Here is a 16,382-nt window from a genome sequence, read left to right as displayed (position 1 = left end):
TAACAATTGATCAGGCAGAGGGGCTTGTATAGGGCTTCTCAGGGGTGGAATTTTTCCAGGGAGAAAATTTTCTGCTCCGAGACTGGTTAGTTTTTCTGCTCAGAGATTGGTTGGTTTAGCTGCTCAGGAACAGAGTTGGCTCTGGTTTCAGTATTTCCTTCACTGGCCCTTTTTAGCACTTTGGTTCTAGTTTGGGGGCCAGGGCATATTTCTTTTGCCAGCTCTGGTTCCAAGGCTAAAAGTTTTATTTAGCTCTAGTTTCAGAGTCAGGGTGTGTTTCTTAGTTTCTGGGTACGGGGCTAAAGTGTTTCTTTCGCTGCCTCAGGTTTCAGATCCAGGGTGTGTTTCTTTTATTGGCTTTTGGTTCAGTTCAGTGTGTGTGTGTGTGTGTGTGTGTGTGTGTGTATTGATATTGGATGTTTTCATCAATTACTCTTTACTTTATATATCGAAGTGCATGTCTTATTTGAACACAACAGAGTTCACCAATTTGACCAATCTTGACTAACCAGCTTGCCCAAAGAAACTGCCCCTGCCTCTGCCTCTGCCTCTGCCTCTGCCTCCAGAGCACTAGGATTATGCAGGAATCACATGCCTGGAATTTATGTGGGCATTGAAGATTCAAAATCTTGTCTCACCCTGGTACAAGAAGAATTTTACTCATTAAACTATCTCCCATCCCTGTAAATATTTATTCTTAAAGCAATACTTTAGGTAATCAAAAATATTTCATTGGTGTTGAGTTTGGAATTTCAATATTCATTTTAGAGTAACTTTTCCTTTGCAATAGAATCTTTTTAGCTTTTGGAACATTGCTTTAGATAAGTCTTTATTAAACTCTTTGGAGAAATCTTAGTCTTAGCGAAAAGCATCATGGGCATGAAGCACAACAGCTAATGCTTTTTACTTGGGGAAATAAAATTTAGTTTTGCATAGATATCTTGGGTTGGACCGACACACTATAAGCTCCATTGAAAGAGCTTTATAATTTGGATTTGAAAAGTAAATCTCAGTTTATATATAAATTTGACCATCTCATTATTTTCTTTTTAACAGTTGGAGTTAATACAAGTTTAAAAAATCATTATGTATTTTTGCCCGTCATTTTCTTTCATTCAAACCTCCAGACCATTTTGAATTCTAATGGCAAGGGCAAATGATCTTAAAGGATTACTTTCATCGTAGGTCATGCAAAATATATAAGCATAAGAACTTATCCAAGACACTTTGAACATCCCTTACAAACCAGAAGCAAAAACTAACACCAGTGATTTCCCTCAGAAAGTAAATCTTCAATTACTGAGAACAAACAAGTGTACTATATGTGACACTCTTAGTGGGTCACCTTGCAAAAATGACCACAGTTCTCCAGCCTTCTCCCCTTTGGAGTACCGCTCAACAGCATCCTTGCCAAAAGAGGATGAAGTCTGTTGGTGGAGCGGTGGGGCTAAGTTCCTGGCGCCCGGCCACAAATGGCGGCCGGCTGCGTCCTGCCACCAGGTTAGCTTTCCCAGGAATAATTACACAGAAACTGTATTCTTTTAAACACTGCCTGGCCCATTAGTTCCAGCCTCTTATTGGCTAGCTCTTACATATTGATCTAACCCATTTTTAATATTCTGTGTAGCACCATGAGCTGGTGGCTTACCAGGGAGGATCTTAACCTGCATCTGTGTCCAGTGGGAGAATCATGGCGAATCACTGACTCGGCTTCTTTCTCCCAGCATTTTGTTCTGTTTACTCCACCCACCTAAGGGTTGGCCTATCAAATGGGCCTAGGCAGTTTTTTTATTAGTTAACCAATGAAAGCAACAGATAGATACAAGACCCACCTCCATCATTTCCCCTTTTTCTGTTTAAACAAAAAAGAAGGCTTTTATTTTGACATAGTATAATTACATATAACAAAACAGTTATAGAGTAAGAATTAAAGTTACAATATTTTTATCTATTTTATCTTTATTATAATAATGGAAAACTATAACTATTTATCCATTTTTTAACTCCATCAAAGACTCCAGAAGGATATAATATTACCTAAGTAAATAAGAAATAAGAAAACTCTAGAAATGACAGAGACATCTCGCTGCCTGTACAGTCACCCAAAGTTCTTTTGTACTGTTGGGGCATCCCTCTTTGGCCTTCAGGCCCATAGTGTTCAGCAGACAAAGACCCACCTCCATCAGAAGTCACTCTCCCTGCCTCCAAAATCTGGACTAGACTGTAAGCAACTTTAGCCAAATGGATGTAGAAGACAGTATGGTCCTTCTGAGTCTGATTTCTAGGGGGAAGACAAAGAGCTGTTTCCAACAGCCCCAAGATGTGTGTGGAAAATGAGACTCCATCCAAGTCAAAGAACATAGAATTAAAAATCAATTATCAACATAGAAATTTCATACAGTAATCTGTTTTGAAGAAATTTATTTTTTCATTCCTTTTGAAATGTCTGAAAGCAGTGATGATCCCCAAAGAACTATGACTGCGTCAGCAAAAATTGTTTCTCTTTTGAATTAAAAAAAATGTCCTTCAATTAACAATTTCTTAGCACATTTCCCAGTTGTAAACTTCCAGTCGAACATTCCTGAGTTCTTCTGCAGGAGGCAGTAACGGTCTCTAAGGGCAGCACAGACACTCAGCTTTGAAGGCTTGCTTGCGTGTCAGCACCGCAGTGAGCTGCTAGGCATGCTCTCACGCTCTGCTCTGTTTCTGGGACTTTGGCTCCCTGGCCTCATGGTCCCATCTCACTGTATCAGGTTCATATCTCCTCATTAGTACTTGGCAGGAGAAACTAGGCAACACATGTCCCCGGCTTAGAACACGTTTATGAGATTGTATTTTAATCCACTTCTGGGAGAAGACAAGCAGCCAAAGACCTAAATGATACATTAACAGACTAAATTTGACTTTAATTCATCTTTTTCCAATATACGAAAAGCCAGGAGGACCGAAGTATTCACCCTGAGAGTCTTTTCATTTAACACCTGTTGGCTTTTGAGGTTACAGACTATCACTGAGATCTCAGACACCACATTCTTAAGTCTGCGTCTCAAACCCCACTTCTATATCAGGAATACACGGATATTTCTCAATTGCTTGTTACAGTGGAGATACATGAAGATACATATATTTCCTATTTTATATTAGTGGTTAATTAAAACCCCGTGTTTTTCTGCCTAGTTGGCTGGTAAATGCAGGTCCCTATATGCAGCCTCAAATGTGTCGTTCAACCATCATGCACTTTGATTCTGCCTTGACTGTTTCTAGAGAACATTAAGAATTCTAATGAAAATGTGCATTTTGAAATTCTTTTACCATCACTTAATATAGCCCTTTACTATATAAATTATAGCTTTTACATATCTTTGGGGAAATTAACTGTGATTTTTAAAAATGGTATTAGAAAGCCAGGCGTTGGTGGCTCACACCTTTAATCCCGGCACTCTCGAGGCAGAGGCAATATCTCTGTCTACAAAGTGAGTTCCAGGACAGTAAGAGATGTTACACAGAGAATCCCTGTCTCAAAAAAAAACACATTTGTTTGTTGATGATTCCATTTCTAAAAAATGCAGCAAAGGCAACTGATAGACAGCAAATGAATTCACGACTTCCTGAGACTGACGGGATGGCAATATTAGTGAGTTGTCCCAGAGGATCTCCTTGGTGTCATGGAAACCACCAAAACCTGGACAGTTGTCCACAACTTTGTGAATTTGCTGAAAAATATTTGAGCTACGCACTTGCAATTTAGGAACAATTTGATGTTATGTAAACTCTACCCTATATACCCCTGGAATAAAAGTGCAGAAAACGGAAGCAGAGTGAAGCAAATAATTCTTGAAAAACACAAGGCTCGGAACAGCAAAGCTGTTGGTTGCTGATCTGTGCCACCCTGGGCAGAAGTCCATGAGCCTAAGGGAGCGCTCATGTCCGATTCTAGCTGTTCAATGGCTAGAATCCACAGCTTCATCTTCAACTGCATCTGCTCTATACATGCTGAAGACACGTTTATATTTAAATATCAAAATGTCTTCAATTTTCCTCCGAGAAGGACTAAATTTAGCAGAAGAAATGAAGCTTGCTCAGTTACCTCAACTATGTACCTCTAGGGAAGGGAGTCTGGTGTGACGAGTCTTTTCCTCCCATCTCAGATGCTGACAAAGCTAACACAGACCCTGACACAGTGGCCATGGAAATAAAAACAGTTAGGAAAGCAGCAGTATTTTCTAAGATAGGATTGATTTAGTCTTACAGTGGGCTAGGCTTTGCTGAGTGCTTAGCAAAATTGCCTTGTTTAATTTAAACAGCAGCTTTCAAGACAAGTGCTAACTCATTTTATTATAAAGGAAACTAATTCTTTAAAAGTGTAACCTACCAGAATGGCACTGCACGTAGACGGTAGAGTCAGCATCTAAGATCTGATCTCTCTTTTGTATTGTACAACCAATAAGAACATGGACATCACAGGAAGCCAACTCAAGTCTAACTGTTGGTGTTTTACTCTGTCTGTGCATACAGGGACCCTTAGTCAGAATCACAGTGTGCTTAGTGCCCACACTGATAAAACAAGGGTAGTAAGGCTACCTGGACATTATATAATTTTTATTATTTCTTTGAACTATCATGCAGATCAATGAGCTTCTTTGGAGTACATTTGTATACACCTGTTCCTTGTTTTCCCTCTTCCCTTCTCCCCTCCCTGTCCTTGCCCAGCTCCTGCTGACCACTTTCCTTCCCATTGGCCCTCTTCTGAACGCTTGCCACAGGCATCCTGTGCCACTCCTCTCCTTCCCTTGGGGTTTCTCTATCCCCTACTGTAGTCTCCTTCCCAGCTCCTTGACCCACACCCATACCCATTGCACACTTTTTAGAGGACTATGTAAGATATGGAGTACAAAACCCAATGTGCTTTGGCCTCTCAATGAGAGCAAGTAGTATTTGAAGTACGAGTCACGGTTGCTCTTTCAACCTTATTATTTCTCAGATTTATCACGAGGCTAAACGTGAGCAGTGAGCGTTCAGTCCTGACTCGGTACCTGTAGGACAGAGCTGGGCTTCAAGGCTGTGCTGTCCTTTTTGGGTCTTTGCCCTTTAAGCACAACCTTGTTTTCTTGCCAGTGTATTTTAGAAGTTATGTTTTTGATTTAACCTGGAAATTTTATTTGCCTTCACCACAAAAATGAGTAATATATCTAGTCTGTCATTGTGCTAGTAGGCTATTTCTCAGTGGTAGAAAAAACACACAGGCACACACACACACACAGACAGACACGGTGAGGGAGAGAGAGAGAGAGAGACAGATAGACAGACACAGAAATAGACACAAATACAAACACACAGAGAGATTTTCCTTTCCTGGTTTAGAGGTCCATTCAGAAAATAAAAGGTTTCATTAGAACATCTTTCTCGTCTTTTATTTCTAATGTGACTGACCTCCCCTCAGGAGTGTGCTAACCCTGAAGACAGGTCCAGTCAATCTAGAAACACAAATGCCATACCAGCAGCTGTTGCTCATCGCCTTGTCTAAGTAGAAGCTGAAAAACAAGCTATTGGTTGAGCAGCATAAGAGTCTCAGGAAGTCTGGACTGATTCAAAATTTATGCTTCAGAAAGGGAAACTAAATAACGTCAATCGTAAAGAAACCTATACTACCTTAGCAAGAGGCTATGTGGGAAAACTTGAAGAAGTGTGTGGAAATAATGTCAAGTAGCACAGAGGACTAGCAGTGAGTGCTGGCTCATCCTGACATATCAATGGGTGTGAGCTTAACTTGTCAGATACTTCCTTTTTTTTTTGCAGCAAGACCCTGCTTTTGAATCCTCCTCAGCAGCGTTTTTAGTACCCAGCAACCTGACAACCAGAATAGACAGCAGGGTACCCTCTCAGCAGAATAACAAGTCATGGAAACCTCTGCTCTGTTCTGTCGTTCTGCAGCTGGGGTATTGTTAGCAACATCTTTTCTTAGATGCAATGGGGAAAATCCCTCCAGTTTCTAGCTTTATTCTTTCTGGAAGCACGGATACCTAACTTAGTTAACTTCCTCAAAGACCCGATAAGTGACAACCCAGTGATGGCTGAAGAGGAAATGGTGGTCTCCTGGGCTTATCCAAATAGTGAACTTTGCCACAGAATTCTACTACCTAATCTCACTTTAAAAGCAAATGCATAGGTTTCCGGTTAGAAAATAATATTTCCTTAATTTTATATCAGCTTTTCCTTAAAACTTGAGCAGGATGCCTATGGATCTGAAGGGTGGAAGTTACAATCTAGCCATTTCCAATGGCCTGTTTATGCTTTAGGACTTTGTACCACAGATTCTCTTTGTTTGCTCCCGTTATTCAAGTCCTTCATTTAAAGTCTATGTCTTCAGCCTTTCTCATAACCTAAATTAGCCTTCACTGCACATCATTGTATTGCTACTCATCTTTAGCTCTACTGTGTTTTTCCTTCATTGGCTCTTCTCTGATCTTCAGTTTTCATTGTCTGTTGTCTAGCTGTCTCTCATCACCAAAACTTGAGTTCTGAGAATCTGGACTCTAACACTCCTGTTATTTGCTCCTTTCTCTTACCCTTAGGAACTATGAGACTATATAAAGAGGTCAGTAGCATTTGCAAAGATATTAACATGAATGACAATTGTGCTAAATAATGCAACTCATTGTATAAGTTTAATATACACAATTTTGTGAAATAAATTTTTGATTGTCATGTTATGGAGAAAGTATTTAAAGATCTGTGATATCAGCTATGGAGAGGTTCATTTGGGGAAAGAAGTGGCAGTTAGGAATACAAGCCTGCAGTTGATATCTAGGAGACCTGAGAAACTCCGCCTCTCCCTCCATCTCGGTGTTCTCATAAACAGATGCCCATAAAGAAGATAACAAGACTGAGATGAAAGTAAATAAATCAATACATTTTTGATGCTTCAAAGAAGGCTTTCTTAGGAATGCTGGTCTGACTTATTTATAATGTGCTGTAAAGTTGCTGTGAGTGTGCCATCTGCCTGTGAGACTTCTGTCTTCTTCTGTTCCTCCTGTGGGGGAGACATAACAGTGTCTTACCTGACAGAATCACAAGGGTGAAACATACAACCCTTGAAACCCGACCTTGACATGCGCAGGGCTTCCCAAACGCAGCTTCTGTTCTGTTAAGTGAAAGTACCCAAGTGACATCATTCATGTTCCTTTTCCATTCTGTGTTGTTACCAGACTGTGATCTTCATTCGTGACAAAAATTCTCACGGGCAAGAAGTGTCAGGATATATCGACTATGCCCACAGACTAAAAACTGAAGATTTTGAAGTTTACTTTACTGGAAAAAGAAGACTTCTTCCACGGCCCACAGATTTGAGGTAAATTGTTCACAATTTTTAAACCTCAGGGACAAAAATATAGAATTATTGTGTATTTCTTGCTGAGCCCCCCTGCATGATAGCACACAAAGGACCAGAATGTGAACCTCGCTGTGGAAAAGTGCCAGGGTCACGAAGCATGTGGGGACTACAAATCAGAACCACAGGGAGATAGCATCTCACTCTAGTAAAGATGATTCTGGTGGGAATCCCGAGGAGACTGTGGAGAGGGAGCCCTCACACAGCTAAAACTAGAGCTACCACATGACCCATCAAGCTTTCCACTGAGAGTTTATCCAAAGGTAATGGAATCATATAAAGAGACATCTATACACCTAAGTTTGCCATAGCACTGTTCACAATAATAACCAAGTGGTGAACACAGCCTAAGCATCCCTCAATAGATGAATGGATTTTTTTTAAAAAGTTGTGTGTAAACCCAGTGGAGTACTATTCAGTCATAAAAATATGAAATCCTTTCATGGTATTACTCATATGGTATCTAAACAAGTTCATCTCATGCCTGTTGAGAACTAAGTGTAGGCTCTGGAGAGGCAGGGAGATCTGAGGAAAAGCTGATCCATGGGCACTAAGCTATGGTTAGATAAATGTAAAAAGCCTTATATACTATACTGAAGTATGATAACTATAGAGGAAATAGCATGATGCATCTTCCAGAACACTAGAAGAAAGCACTTTAGTAGTTTAAATGCTCAAGAAGATAGTTAAAGCTAACCCAATTTACACATCATACATGCATGCATGGACTAACATATCACATGCCACCCCACTAATATGAAAACTCCAAAGCTATATAACAGATGAGAGCAAGTTTAATCGATAAAATATGCAAAATGAAAGTAAAAAAAAATCCAAAGTATGTCTCAGACCTCTGCTCTGCTAACACCCATATAACCAATGACACCCTAATCCCTGTCTCCTAAACAGATTTGTCCATTATACAAGAAGAACAAGGGCACTGCTCTCTGGATCTGCAGTAGCAATAGCAACAACATGACCGTGCCATACTTAACTGAATATTCCATTTATAAAACCTAAAGCCTGACTGGTACCTATGAGTACAGATGGTTTGTCTAGTCAGGATAACCAAGAAAAGGGTTTTGCTTCTGTACGTCTAGCACCCCCTTTGTAGCAGCCCCTCAGCGCTACTGAGTTGTTACTGACCCATCCTCTCACTTCCTCTGTCTCAATGATTCCTCTGACTTGCCTTTACATACTGTCTTGTTTATACAGTTGCTTTAATGATGACAGTTTTAGTATTTTTCTGCCAAGAAACTTGATGTGAGATGTTCTGTATTGCCTCTTGCCCGATTTATATCTTAAGGAGTTGATCAGTAGTTTTAGGTTGTACTGATCTAATTATCCTAGATGTTGGTACACACATATTTCATGTACATATTTGTGTACATATATGCATACATATATATTGCTAAATATAACCTGCTCAGTCTGAATAATTTACTTCTTTGTATGTGCTCAGGGCTGACTATTTGGTATTGGATAACCAATCGGTGTGCCCTTTCCCGGGGAAGGCTATTTCTTCCATTCTCAGTATTCCTTTGCTGCTTGTAGTTCTTTGTCTAGGGTTGAAGTCTCATACGCTGTTCCTCATCAATTTGGCATGTTTTTGGTGTTGTTCTTGTTAAGATAGTGTTTAGGCAGTTTTGTGGGTGAGACTTTATGTTTGTAGTTTCTGACATTCATAGGAAACACAGTATTAGAACAAATTTCCAGATCTTCTGGGTCTTACAATCTTTCTACCCTTCTTTCCTAGTGTTCCATGAGACTTAGGCTTGGGAGTTGTTTTATAGTTGTATACATTGGGACTGGGCTCCACAAGGCTGCATTTTGTTTGGTTGTGATTTTATGTAGTGATCACTGTCTGTTGCAAGTAGAAGCTTCCTTGATGAGGGGTTAAGTCTACACTTATGTGTGGATAAAAGGCTAAATATTTAGAATGTCGTTAGGAATTATCTTAGTTTAGTAAAGTGGTGGTTGTAGATTCTTCTCCAAGATTTGTGTATTTCCTTGCTCTGGATAGTTGCCTAGGTTTCCAGTACCAGGTAAGGTTTCCCTCTAATTGAGCAGGTCTTAGATCTTATTTGAAGCACAATTAATACAACTTCCGAGAGAGAAATTGGAGTTCAACCTGAAGGTCAGATAAACAAAATAGCCAGCCACTGGCTCTTACCTCGACCTCCATCCAAAAATGGTGATCCTGAGTCCAGAAATCTCAAAATGAGACTGTGTCTGAGAGTTGTTTCCTCCCATTTTATAATTCTCTCTAGGGCTGGAATTAAAGGTGTGTACCACTAGGATTAAGGGCATGTACTACCCAGTTTCTATGGCAACTACTGTGGCTACTGGGATTAAAAATGTGTATTACCACTGCCTGGTCTCTAAGGCTGACCAGTAGGGCTGTTTTACTCTCTGATCTTGAGGATAGTTTTATTTATTGAAATATAAGTGAAACATCACTATATTTCCCCCTTTTGTCTAAAATAGAAAAGCTATAACTAATCTAAGAAAACTATACACTGTAAGTAAAATAACTATATATAATATATACAGGCAATAAATACATCAACAATGTCTAGTCCATTTGGATTTGACAAATTCAGAGAAAATACTCCATATCGATCCTATCTTGGTGAGTCCTAAGTCTTGTACCTAATTTACTTTCTATCATAACTTGCTCTCTGTATCTGGTAAACAAGGAAACCTACAACTATCTAGTCTTCAACTTTCTCAGAAACCCAAGAAGGAATTATTGTTAACTGAGTAAGCAGGAAGTGCAAGCAAGTGACTTCCAAAAAAACGTGAGAAATGACAGAAACAGATGGCTGCCTAGACAGTCACCCAAAGTTCCTCTACATTGATGGAACATCCATCTTCGGCCTACAGGTCTAGCATATCTGATAGACTTTTCTGCGAAGTAGGATATTTTGTGTCCTGCTTATTTAATTAGGACAGCATAATGTCAGCAGTCAAGGAAGGGGGCTTGCCCAGTGGCTTACTTTTGCCATAAAGAAATTAAAATTCATGTGGAGTTTCTTTGATACCCATGATTTTTTTTTAAGTAGATGGGTGCTTCCAGGAGCAGACATGTCTCATTGTCATTAAAAAAAAAAAAGTAAGAAAAGGGGTGTCTGAGACTTTAATCCTAGCCACATATTTTAGCAGATTAAAGACTCATGTAGTCAAAAAAAAAAAAAAAGATAGAGACATACAGCAAAGACAAATTCAACAACAAAAAGCAAAACAAGCCTCTAAACAGTTTACAGTGTGTTTAAAAATATATGTATGCTTGGGAGAAAAAAGAAAAAGGATAGAGAAAGTCCTTTTAAAAAAGATATAGGGTAACCAGGTGTGGTGGCATATGCCTTTAATCCCAGTACTTGGGAGACAGAGATAGGTGAATCTCTGTGAGTTTAAGGCCAGCCTGGTCTGCAGAGTGAGATCCAGGAAAGCCAAAGATACACAGAGAAACCCTATCTCAAAAAAACTAAAACTTAAAAATAAAAGTAAAAGAAATATAGTAGTAAAAAAAAACACATAGAGACAGAAAATACACAGAGAGTCTGGATACTATATGTTATTGTGTTGTCTTTGAATTGTTTAACTGCTGAGGAAGGAGCAACAGCTGCTAAAAAGACATTTGATTACAAATGCTGCTGGATTAATCCAACCTATATATATTAAAAATGCCTTTCCTTTGCTTTTTTTCCTGACCACTACCAATAATAACTTGTAGCCAACACATTAAACAGACAAATATCCTTAATCCAATTTGGGGGGGGGGGGATGTGCAGTTTTCAAGGCTACTTCCTGTTGGGGGCACTGATAATCTTATGGGGACCTAAAGAAAATGTAGGATTATGGTCCAGTCCTGGCTGGAGTATTCTCTGAGGCTGGATAATTTCAGCCAGCAGTCTTGAGGCTGTTCTGGATGTAGAATTCAGAGGAAACTGCTACAGAGGTGAGCTGGAAGATTGGATCATCTGGGCCAACCGTTTCTGTTGAAGATTTTTCAGTATGGGGGGGGGGGGTCTTCTTTGACCAAACCTTATTTTTCTTAACCCAGAATGAATTAATAGCCTCTCATTTCCTGTGGAAACAAAAGCAAAACCTTTTCTCCAAACTAGCACCCCATTCCTTAGCTTTCTGGGAGTCTAGCTTCATGGCAGGAGCCTTGTTTATTGCCACAATTAATTTTCAAAGATGATGCCACCACCAAGAAGCATGCTGCCTGCTGCTCATAAACACAATTTAAGTGTTTGGTGGCAGAGCTTTTTAAAAGAGCTGCAAGGATTTTGCCACTAACGCTGGCTGAGTCAGGAAGCCTCTCTTAAAGGAGCCTCAAGCAAACAGAGCCCACCAGAGACAATGCTGCTACCAAGAAGACATGCTTGACTCTGTTCTTTTGTGTCTAAATTCCCTTCCCAAGCTCTCTCCAGTTTTATGTGGATGTAGTTGCTGAACATTGAGCAGATGGGAATTGGGAGCTCTAGTTTTTCTCCCAGACCCAGATGGCTACATTGGGGTCCAACTCTGGCCTGTGCCAGTGGCTGAAAAGCCTCAGGCAAACGGCTTTTACATAAATTGGTGCCCCAAAAGTTGGGCGCCAAATGAAGCATGAATAATAAAAACTCAGAGAGAGAAATTTGGGTTCAGCCTGAAGGTCAGAAAAGCAAAATAGCCATTCACTGGCTCTTATCTCTACCACAGTCTGAAAGCAGTGATCCTGCCTCCCAAAATCTCAAAATGATATGATGGTGTGTGTGAGAGCTGTCTCCTCCCATTTTATAATCATCTCTAGCTCTGGTATTAAGGGCATGAACACTACTGCCTGGTTCCTATGACAAGCTAGTGTGACTACTAGGATTAAAGGTGTGTGTTACCACTGCCTGGTCTGAAAGGCTGATCGGTGGGGATGTTTTACTCTCTGATCCTCAGGCAAGTTTTATTTGTTAATATACAAGTGAAATGCCACTATACTTATTAGAGAGATATCAGTTTCCACCAAGGTACACAAGGCATTACTGTGCCCTTAGGGGTATCATGCTGATAGTTGATGTTGGTGCATTGGCGCCATAGCTGGGTAGGGCTGTGGGTTTTCTCCTTCCTTTGAAATGTACATGAAAGCTTGTCTTCAGAGGGAGGTATTTGGGTCACTTCCAGCTCTGGGCCCTCTGGACCCTATGTCTGAAATTAAGTACATGTTGTCTTCAGCAATAGGGACATAACTTCCACTTCTGGGGGCAACCAGGAGCAATACGTTCTGGGAGTAATAATGTTCTTGGAGTCTTTTGAACAATCTGGACCCTCTCATGCTTGTTGTTGGGTTGAGGTGTGTGTGTGTGTGTGTATGTGTATCTGTGCGTGTGTTGGTGTGGGGTTGTTTGTTTTGATTTGTTTTTTTATGATTTGTCTTTTGGCAGGAATATTGCTATCAAGTAGTTGAGAAAATTTCATGTAAACTATGTATGTGTATTTTACACAAGCTTACATGTATTATAGACTTTTTTTAAAGGAAGATAAATAAAAGTTGCATATGTGTTAGGGAGATGCCTCATCAGTACAGTGCTTACAGTGTAAGCATGAGAGCAGAGTTGAGACCCCCAAATATAGGCCGGGAATAGCAGCAGGCAGCCTATACTATGTCCTGTACTGGGAAGGCAGCAGATCCCTAGAGTTCACTAAGCCAGGCAGTTAGTCTAGCCAATCAGTGATCCCCAGGTTCACTGAGAGAACCTGTCTCAAAAATTATATGAAAAGCACTTGAGGAAGACACCTGACATCAATCTCTGTCCTCAACACATACTTGTGACATGTACATACAAAAACATGCATGCATGAACGCACACACATACCCTCACAGATATATGTATACAACTAATGCCACTTTGCTTATACCAATACGTACTAAACAGAAGTACTTTATAAGTGACATGCCCCACCTTTATCTACACCAGGAGGTGATACTTACTAATCCTGAGTGTCTTTGCTATGGTAAGTTGCAAATGATTGGTCCTTATGGTTATCATTTTCATTACCATTCTTGCTTGTCAGACTGGGTATCTTTATTGGCTCCTCAGAATTTCTGCCTTTTAAATGTCCATTATGATTCCCCTGCTCCACTTTCTCAGTGGATTATTTTTTATTTCTGTCTCTTAAGAACTCATGTAAACTTAGTCGTCTGGACCAGGTCTAGCTTCAGGTCGTTTTTTTCTTTGTATTGTACAATGTATCTTTTAATTGTATTATGTTTCTGAAAGATGAAATTTTAGTATGTACAGTATCTGAGAGCTGAAGATTCTCCTAGAACCTCAATACTCATCACACTGACCTATTCTTCCTCATCCCAACCGTTGCCTTGTACTAAATTGCTCCACCGGGTTTTCAAAGGGTTGGCTGTTCTCATAGCAAGCCATCCATTTGTTGGACTCTCACAGAGGAGCTATCAGATTCCTCGGTGTTTACATTTGTAACTGTTCTAAAGGCGTCCTTATCGCTAGCTCTACCATGAGCTCCTCTGATCCAGCCATGTGGTTTTGCCTAGTGTTAGCTTCTGGGCTCTCTCAGACTGTGCCACACAGCCTTGGTTAACAGGGAGAGATGCGGGAAAGGTACAAGATAATTGGAGTAATGCTGGAAATTAACTGAGTGCTCTGCTAAGCGGTTTATATTCTTCCCTTCATTTCCTCATTTACACAATCTTGCAGCTTGTGGGCTTCTTTTTCAGTTTTACATCAAGAGAAACAGCGTCCCTGCAGCACTGACTGGTGCACCCAAGGTTACATAGAGGCCTCTGCACACAGCAACTGAAAAGATAAGACTACATATCAAACTCTAGGAGTCTTTAAACCAGTGTTCTGTTTGGTTCAGAATGAGTTAGGTTAGGATGATATTTTCCCTGTTGGCCTTTGTCAGGCCGTACGCCTCTTTTACAGATGTCTGCCTCACTTAACAAAGCCTAATTTGAGGTTGCCTTTCAAAACCTTAAGCAATCCTACTGTCCACAGTTAAGACAAGGGGATGTTGGCCTTCCTGTACCCACCCTCGCCACTTCCTCCTTTCATTGAGCTTGGCGGAAAACAACCCTTTGTACTTAACCAGTAGTTCATTTTCAGTCACCAAGAGTAAGAATTACCATGTGCCACAGCTTTGCATGTGGAAAAGCGCTGAAGAGAACTAAAAGTAGCCTATAATTATGGCTTCAGCCAAGAGGTCATCAAGGGAAAATTGGCCCCGACTTGTTGAACCTCAGTTATGTCCCAGGATACTTTTAGAATCTATTCATATCCTCTGAACTATGATTCATATCAATTTTTTTGTAATATCTACTTGGAATTCTTTCACAGATAAATTGACTTTCCCAATACTTAGTTCATTTAGAATCCAAAGATGGACACTAAGTATTATCTCTCATGTAAAACTCAAAGATGCAGAAGGGATGACACCACACCATTCACAGATGCATGTTCTGACTGTCTACAAAACCCAGCTACGGTGGAAACAGCGATTCCTGATGATTCCATAGTAGAGTGTCTGCCCCATAATCCAGGGCCAGCATCAAACTGATTCCATAGCAGAGTGTCTGCCCCCATCATCCAGGGTCAGCATCATGCTGAATCCATAATAGAGTGTCTACCCCCATCATTTAGGGCCAGGATCATGTGAATCCATAGCAGAGTGTCTGCCCCCATAATCCAGGGCCAGAATCATGTGAATCCATAGTAGAGTGTCAACCCCCATCATCGAGGGCGAGCATCATCCTGGCCTCTCTGAACTCATTGCTTAAAAAGAAAAACAATCAAATTCCCAGAGCACTCATATACCTCTGCCTCTCCAATTTCATATAAGCTTGCACGTGCAAACATGCTTACATATAGAATTACACACACACACACACACACACAATCAGAAAGCACATTACTACCTCATGGCCCTGATTTCTGTTTGTCTTAACAATCCTCCTCTCCATGTTAGGAAAACTATCCTAAGCTTCCAGAGTCTACATTACCATTTAGTAACACTAAATTCTATACTTTTATTGCAGAGAATATATAATCCTTTTTAATATTCCCTTGTTTTCAAAATCACCAACAAAGCTTCCGTATTCGATAGCAACTTGTTTTGCATAAATATAAATTCTACATTTTATCACAGGCTAAAATATATAACCAACAGAGCTCAGTACACATACAGTTCATACAAGGATTAGCAAAATGATTTAGGAAGAGGTTAGCTGAGAGTAAATTTGATTGTAGAGCAAATTCAGTGGCATGAGATAAAGAGAGTCTGTGTTCCTGTGTTCACTTCTCAGGGTTAATTATATACCCATATTGTTCTTTATCATCATGGTCTGATTGTTTTTTTTTTAATAAAGTTTATCCTGCATCCATGTTAACTTAAAATTTTACCAGAGATGTCTGTTCTGCAAAGCTCTTGTTGATGGGTCACTTAGAGAGCAGTCAAAAGGACAGCATGGAGGCACGCATTTCATACATATGACAATTTACGGTTGCTGGATATCGGCCCAGAGATATTATCTCCAGCACACTGAAAGCAGATCTGTCAGGGTTTTGTGGGTTTTTTTTTTCCTTTTGGCTTTGATGCTTGTTTATTTTAAACTGTTCTAGGCTACAGAGTTCAAAAGACTATCATTTTTCCTCGTAAAATGGCATTGGTGCATTGCAGACAGAAGTGTCTCACCATCAGGATACCGTGGGTTTGGCAGCGTGCTCCTTTTATAGACAACATGGAACTTTACAGATGACTTTCATACTTCTAATATCTCTATGAAAAAACTAAAATAAATTATAAGTATTTAGGTAATAGCCTAATTAATAATATGTATGTGATTCTATTTAAATGCTTAAAGATAAATTATTTTTAAGACAATTATCGCTTCTCTATTTAAATGAAGGATTACTGTAAGTCTTTCTCTCCTATCTCCTGTCTGCACACATCTCCACCCTCCCTACAAAATGATTACGAAGAACCCCTC

General features: G+C 40.0%; 1 protein-coding gene across 1 annotated transcript in view; it reads left to right on the top strand.

The window, feature by feature from the left end:
* The window catches only part of Cfap299 (cilia and flagella associated protein 299), a 496,870-nt gene that overhangs the window by 408,270 nt on the left and 72,218 nt on the right, over positions 1 to 16,382 (top strand). The window contains exon 4 of the mRNA XM_057772769.1: positions 7,206 to 7,348. Within this exon, the coding sequence (XP_057628752.1) occupies positions 7,206 to 7,348 (143 nt within the window). The remainder of the gene's footprint in view (positions 1 to 7,205; positions 7,349 to 16,382) is intronic.

Source organism: Chionomys nivalis, chromosome 6, assembly GCF_950005125.1.
Source record: "Chionomys nivalis chromosome 6, mChiNiv1.1, whole genome shotgun sequence".
NCBI classification, from domain to species: domain Eukaryota; kingdom Metazoa; phylum Chordata; class Mammalia; order Rodentia; family Cricetidae; genus Chionomys; species Chionomys nivalis.
Note: the sequence above shows the minus strand (reverse complement) of the source record. Positions and strands in the feature narration are given on the sequence as shown.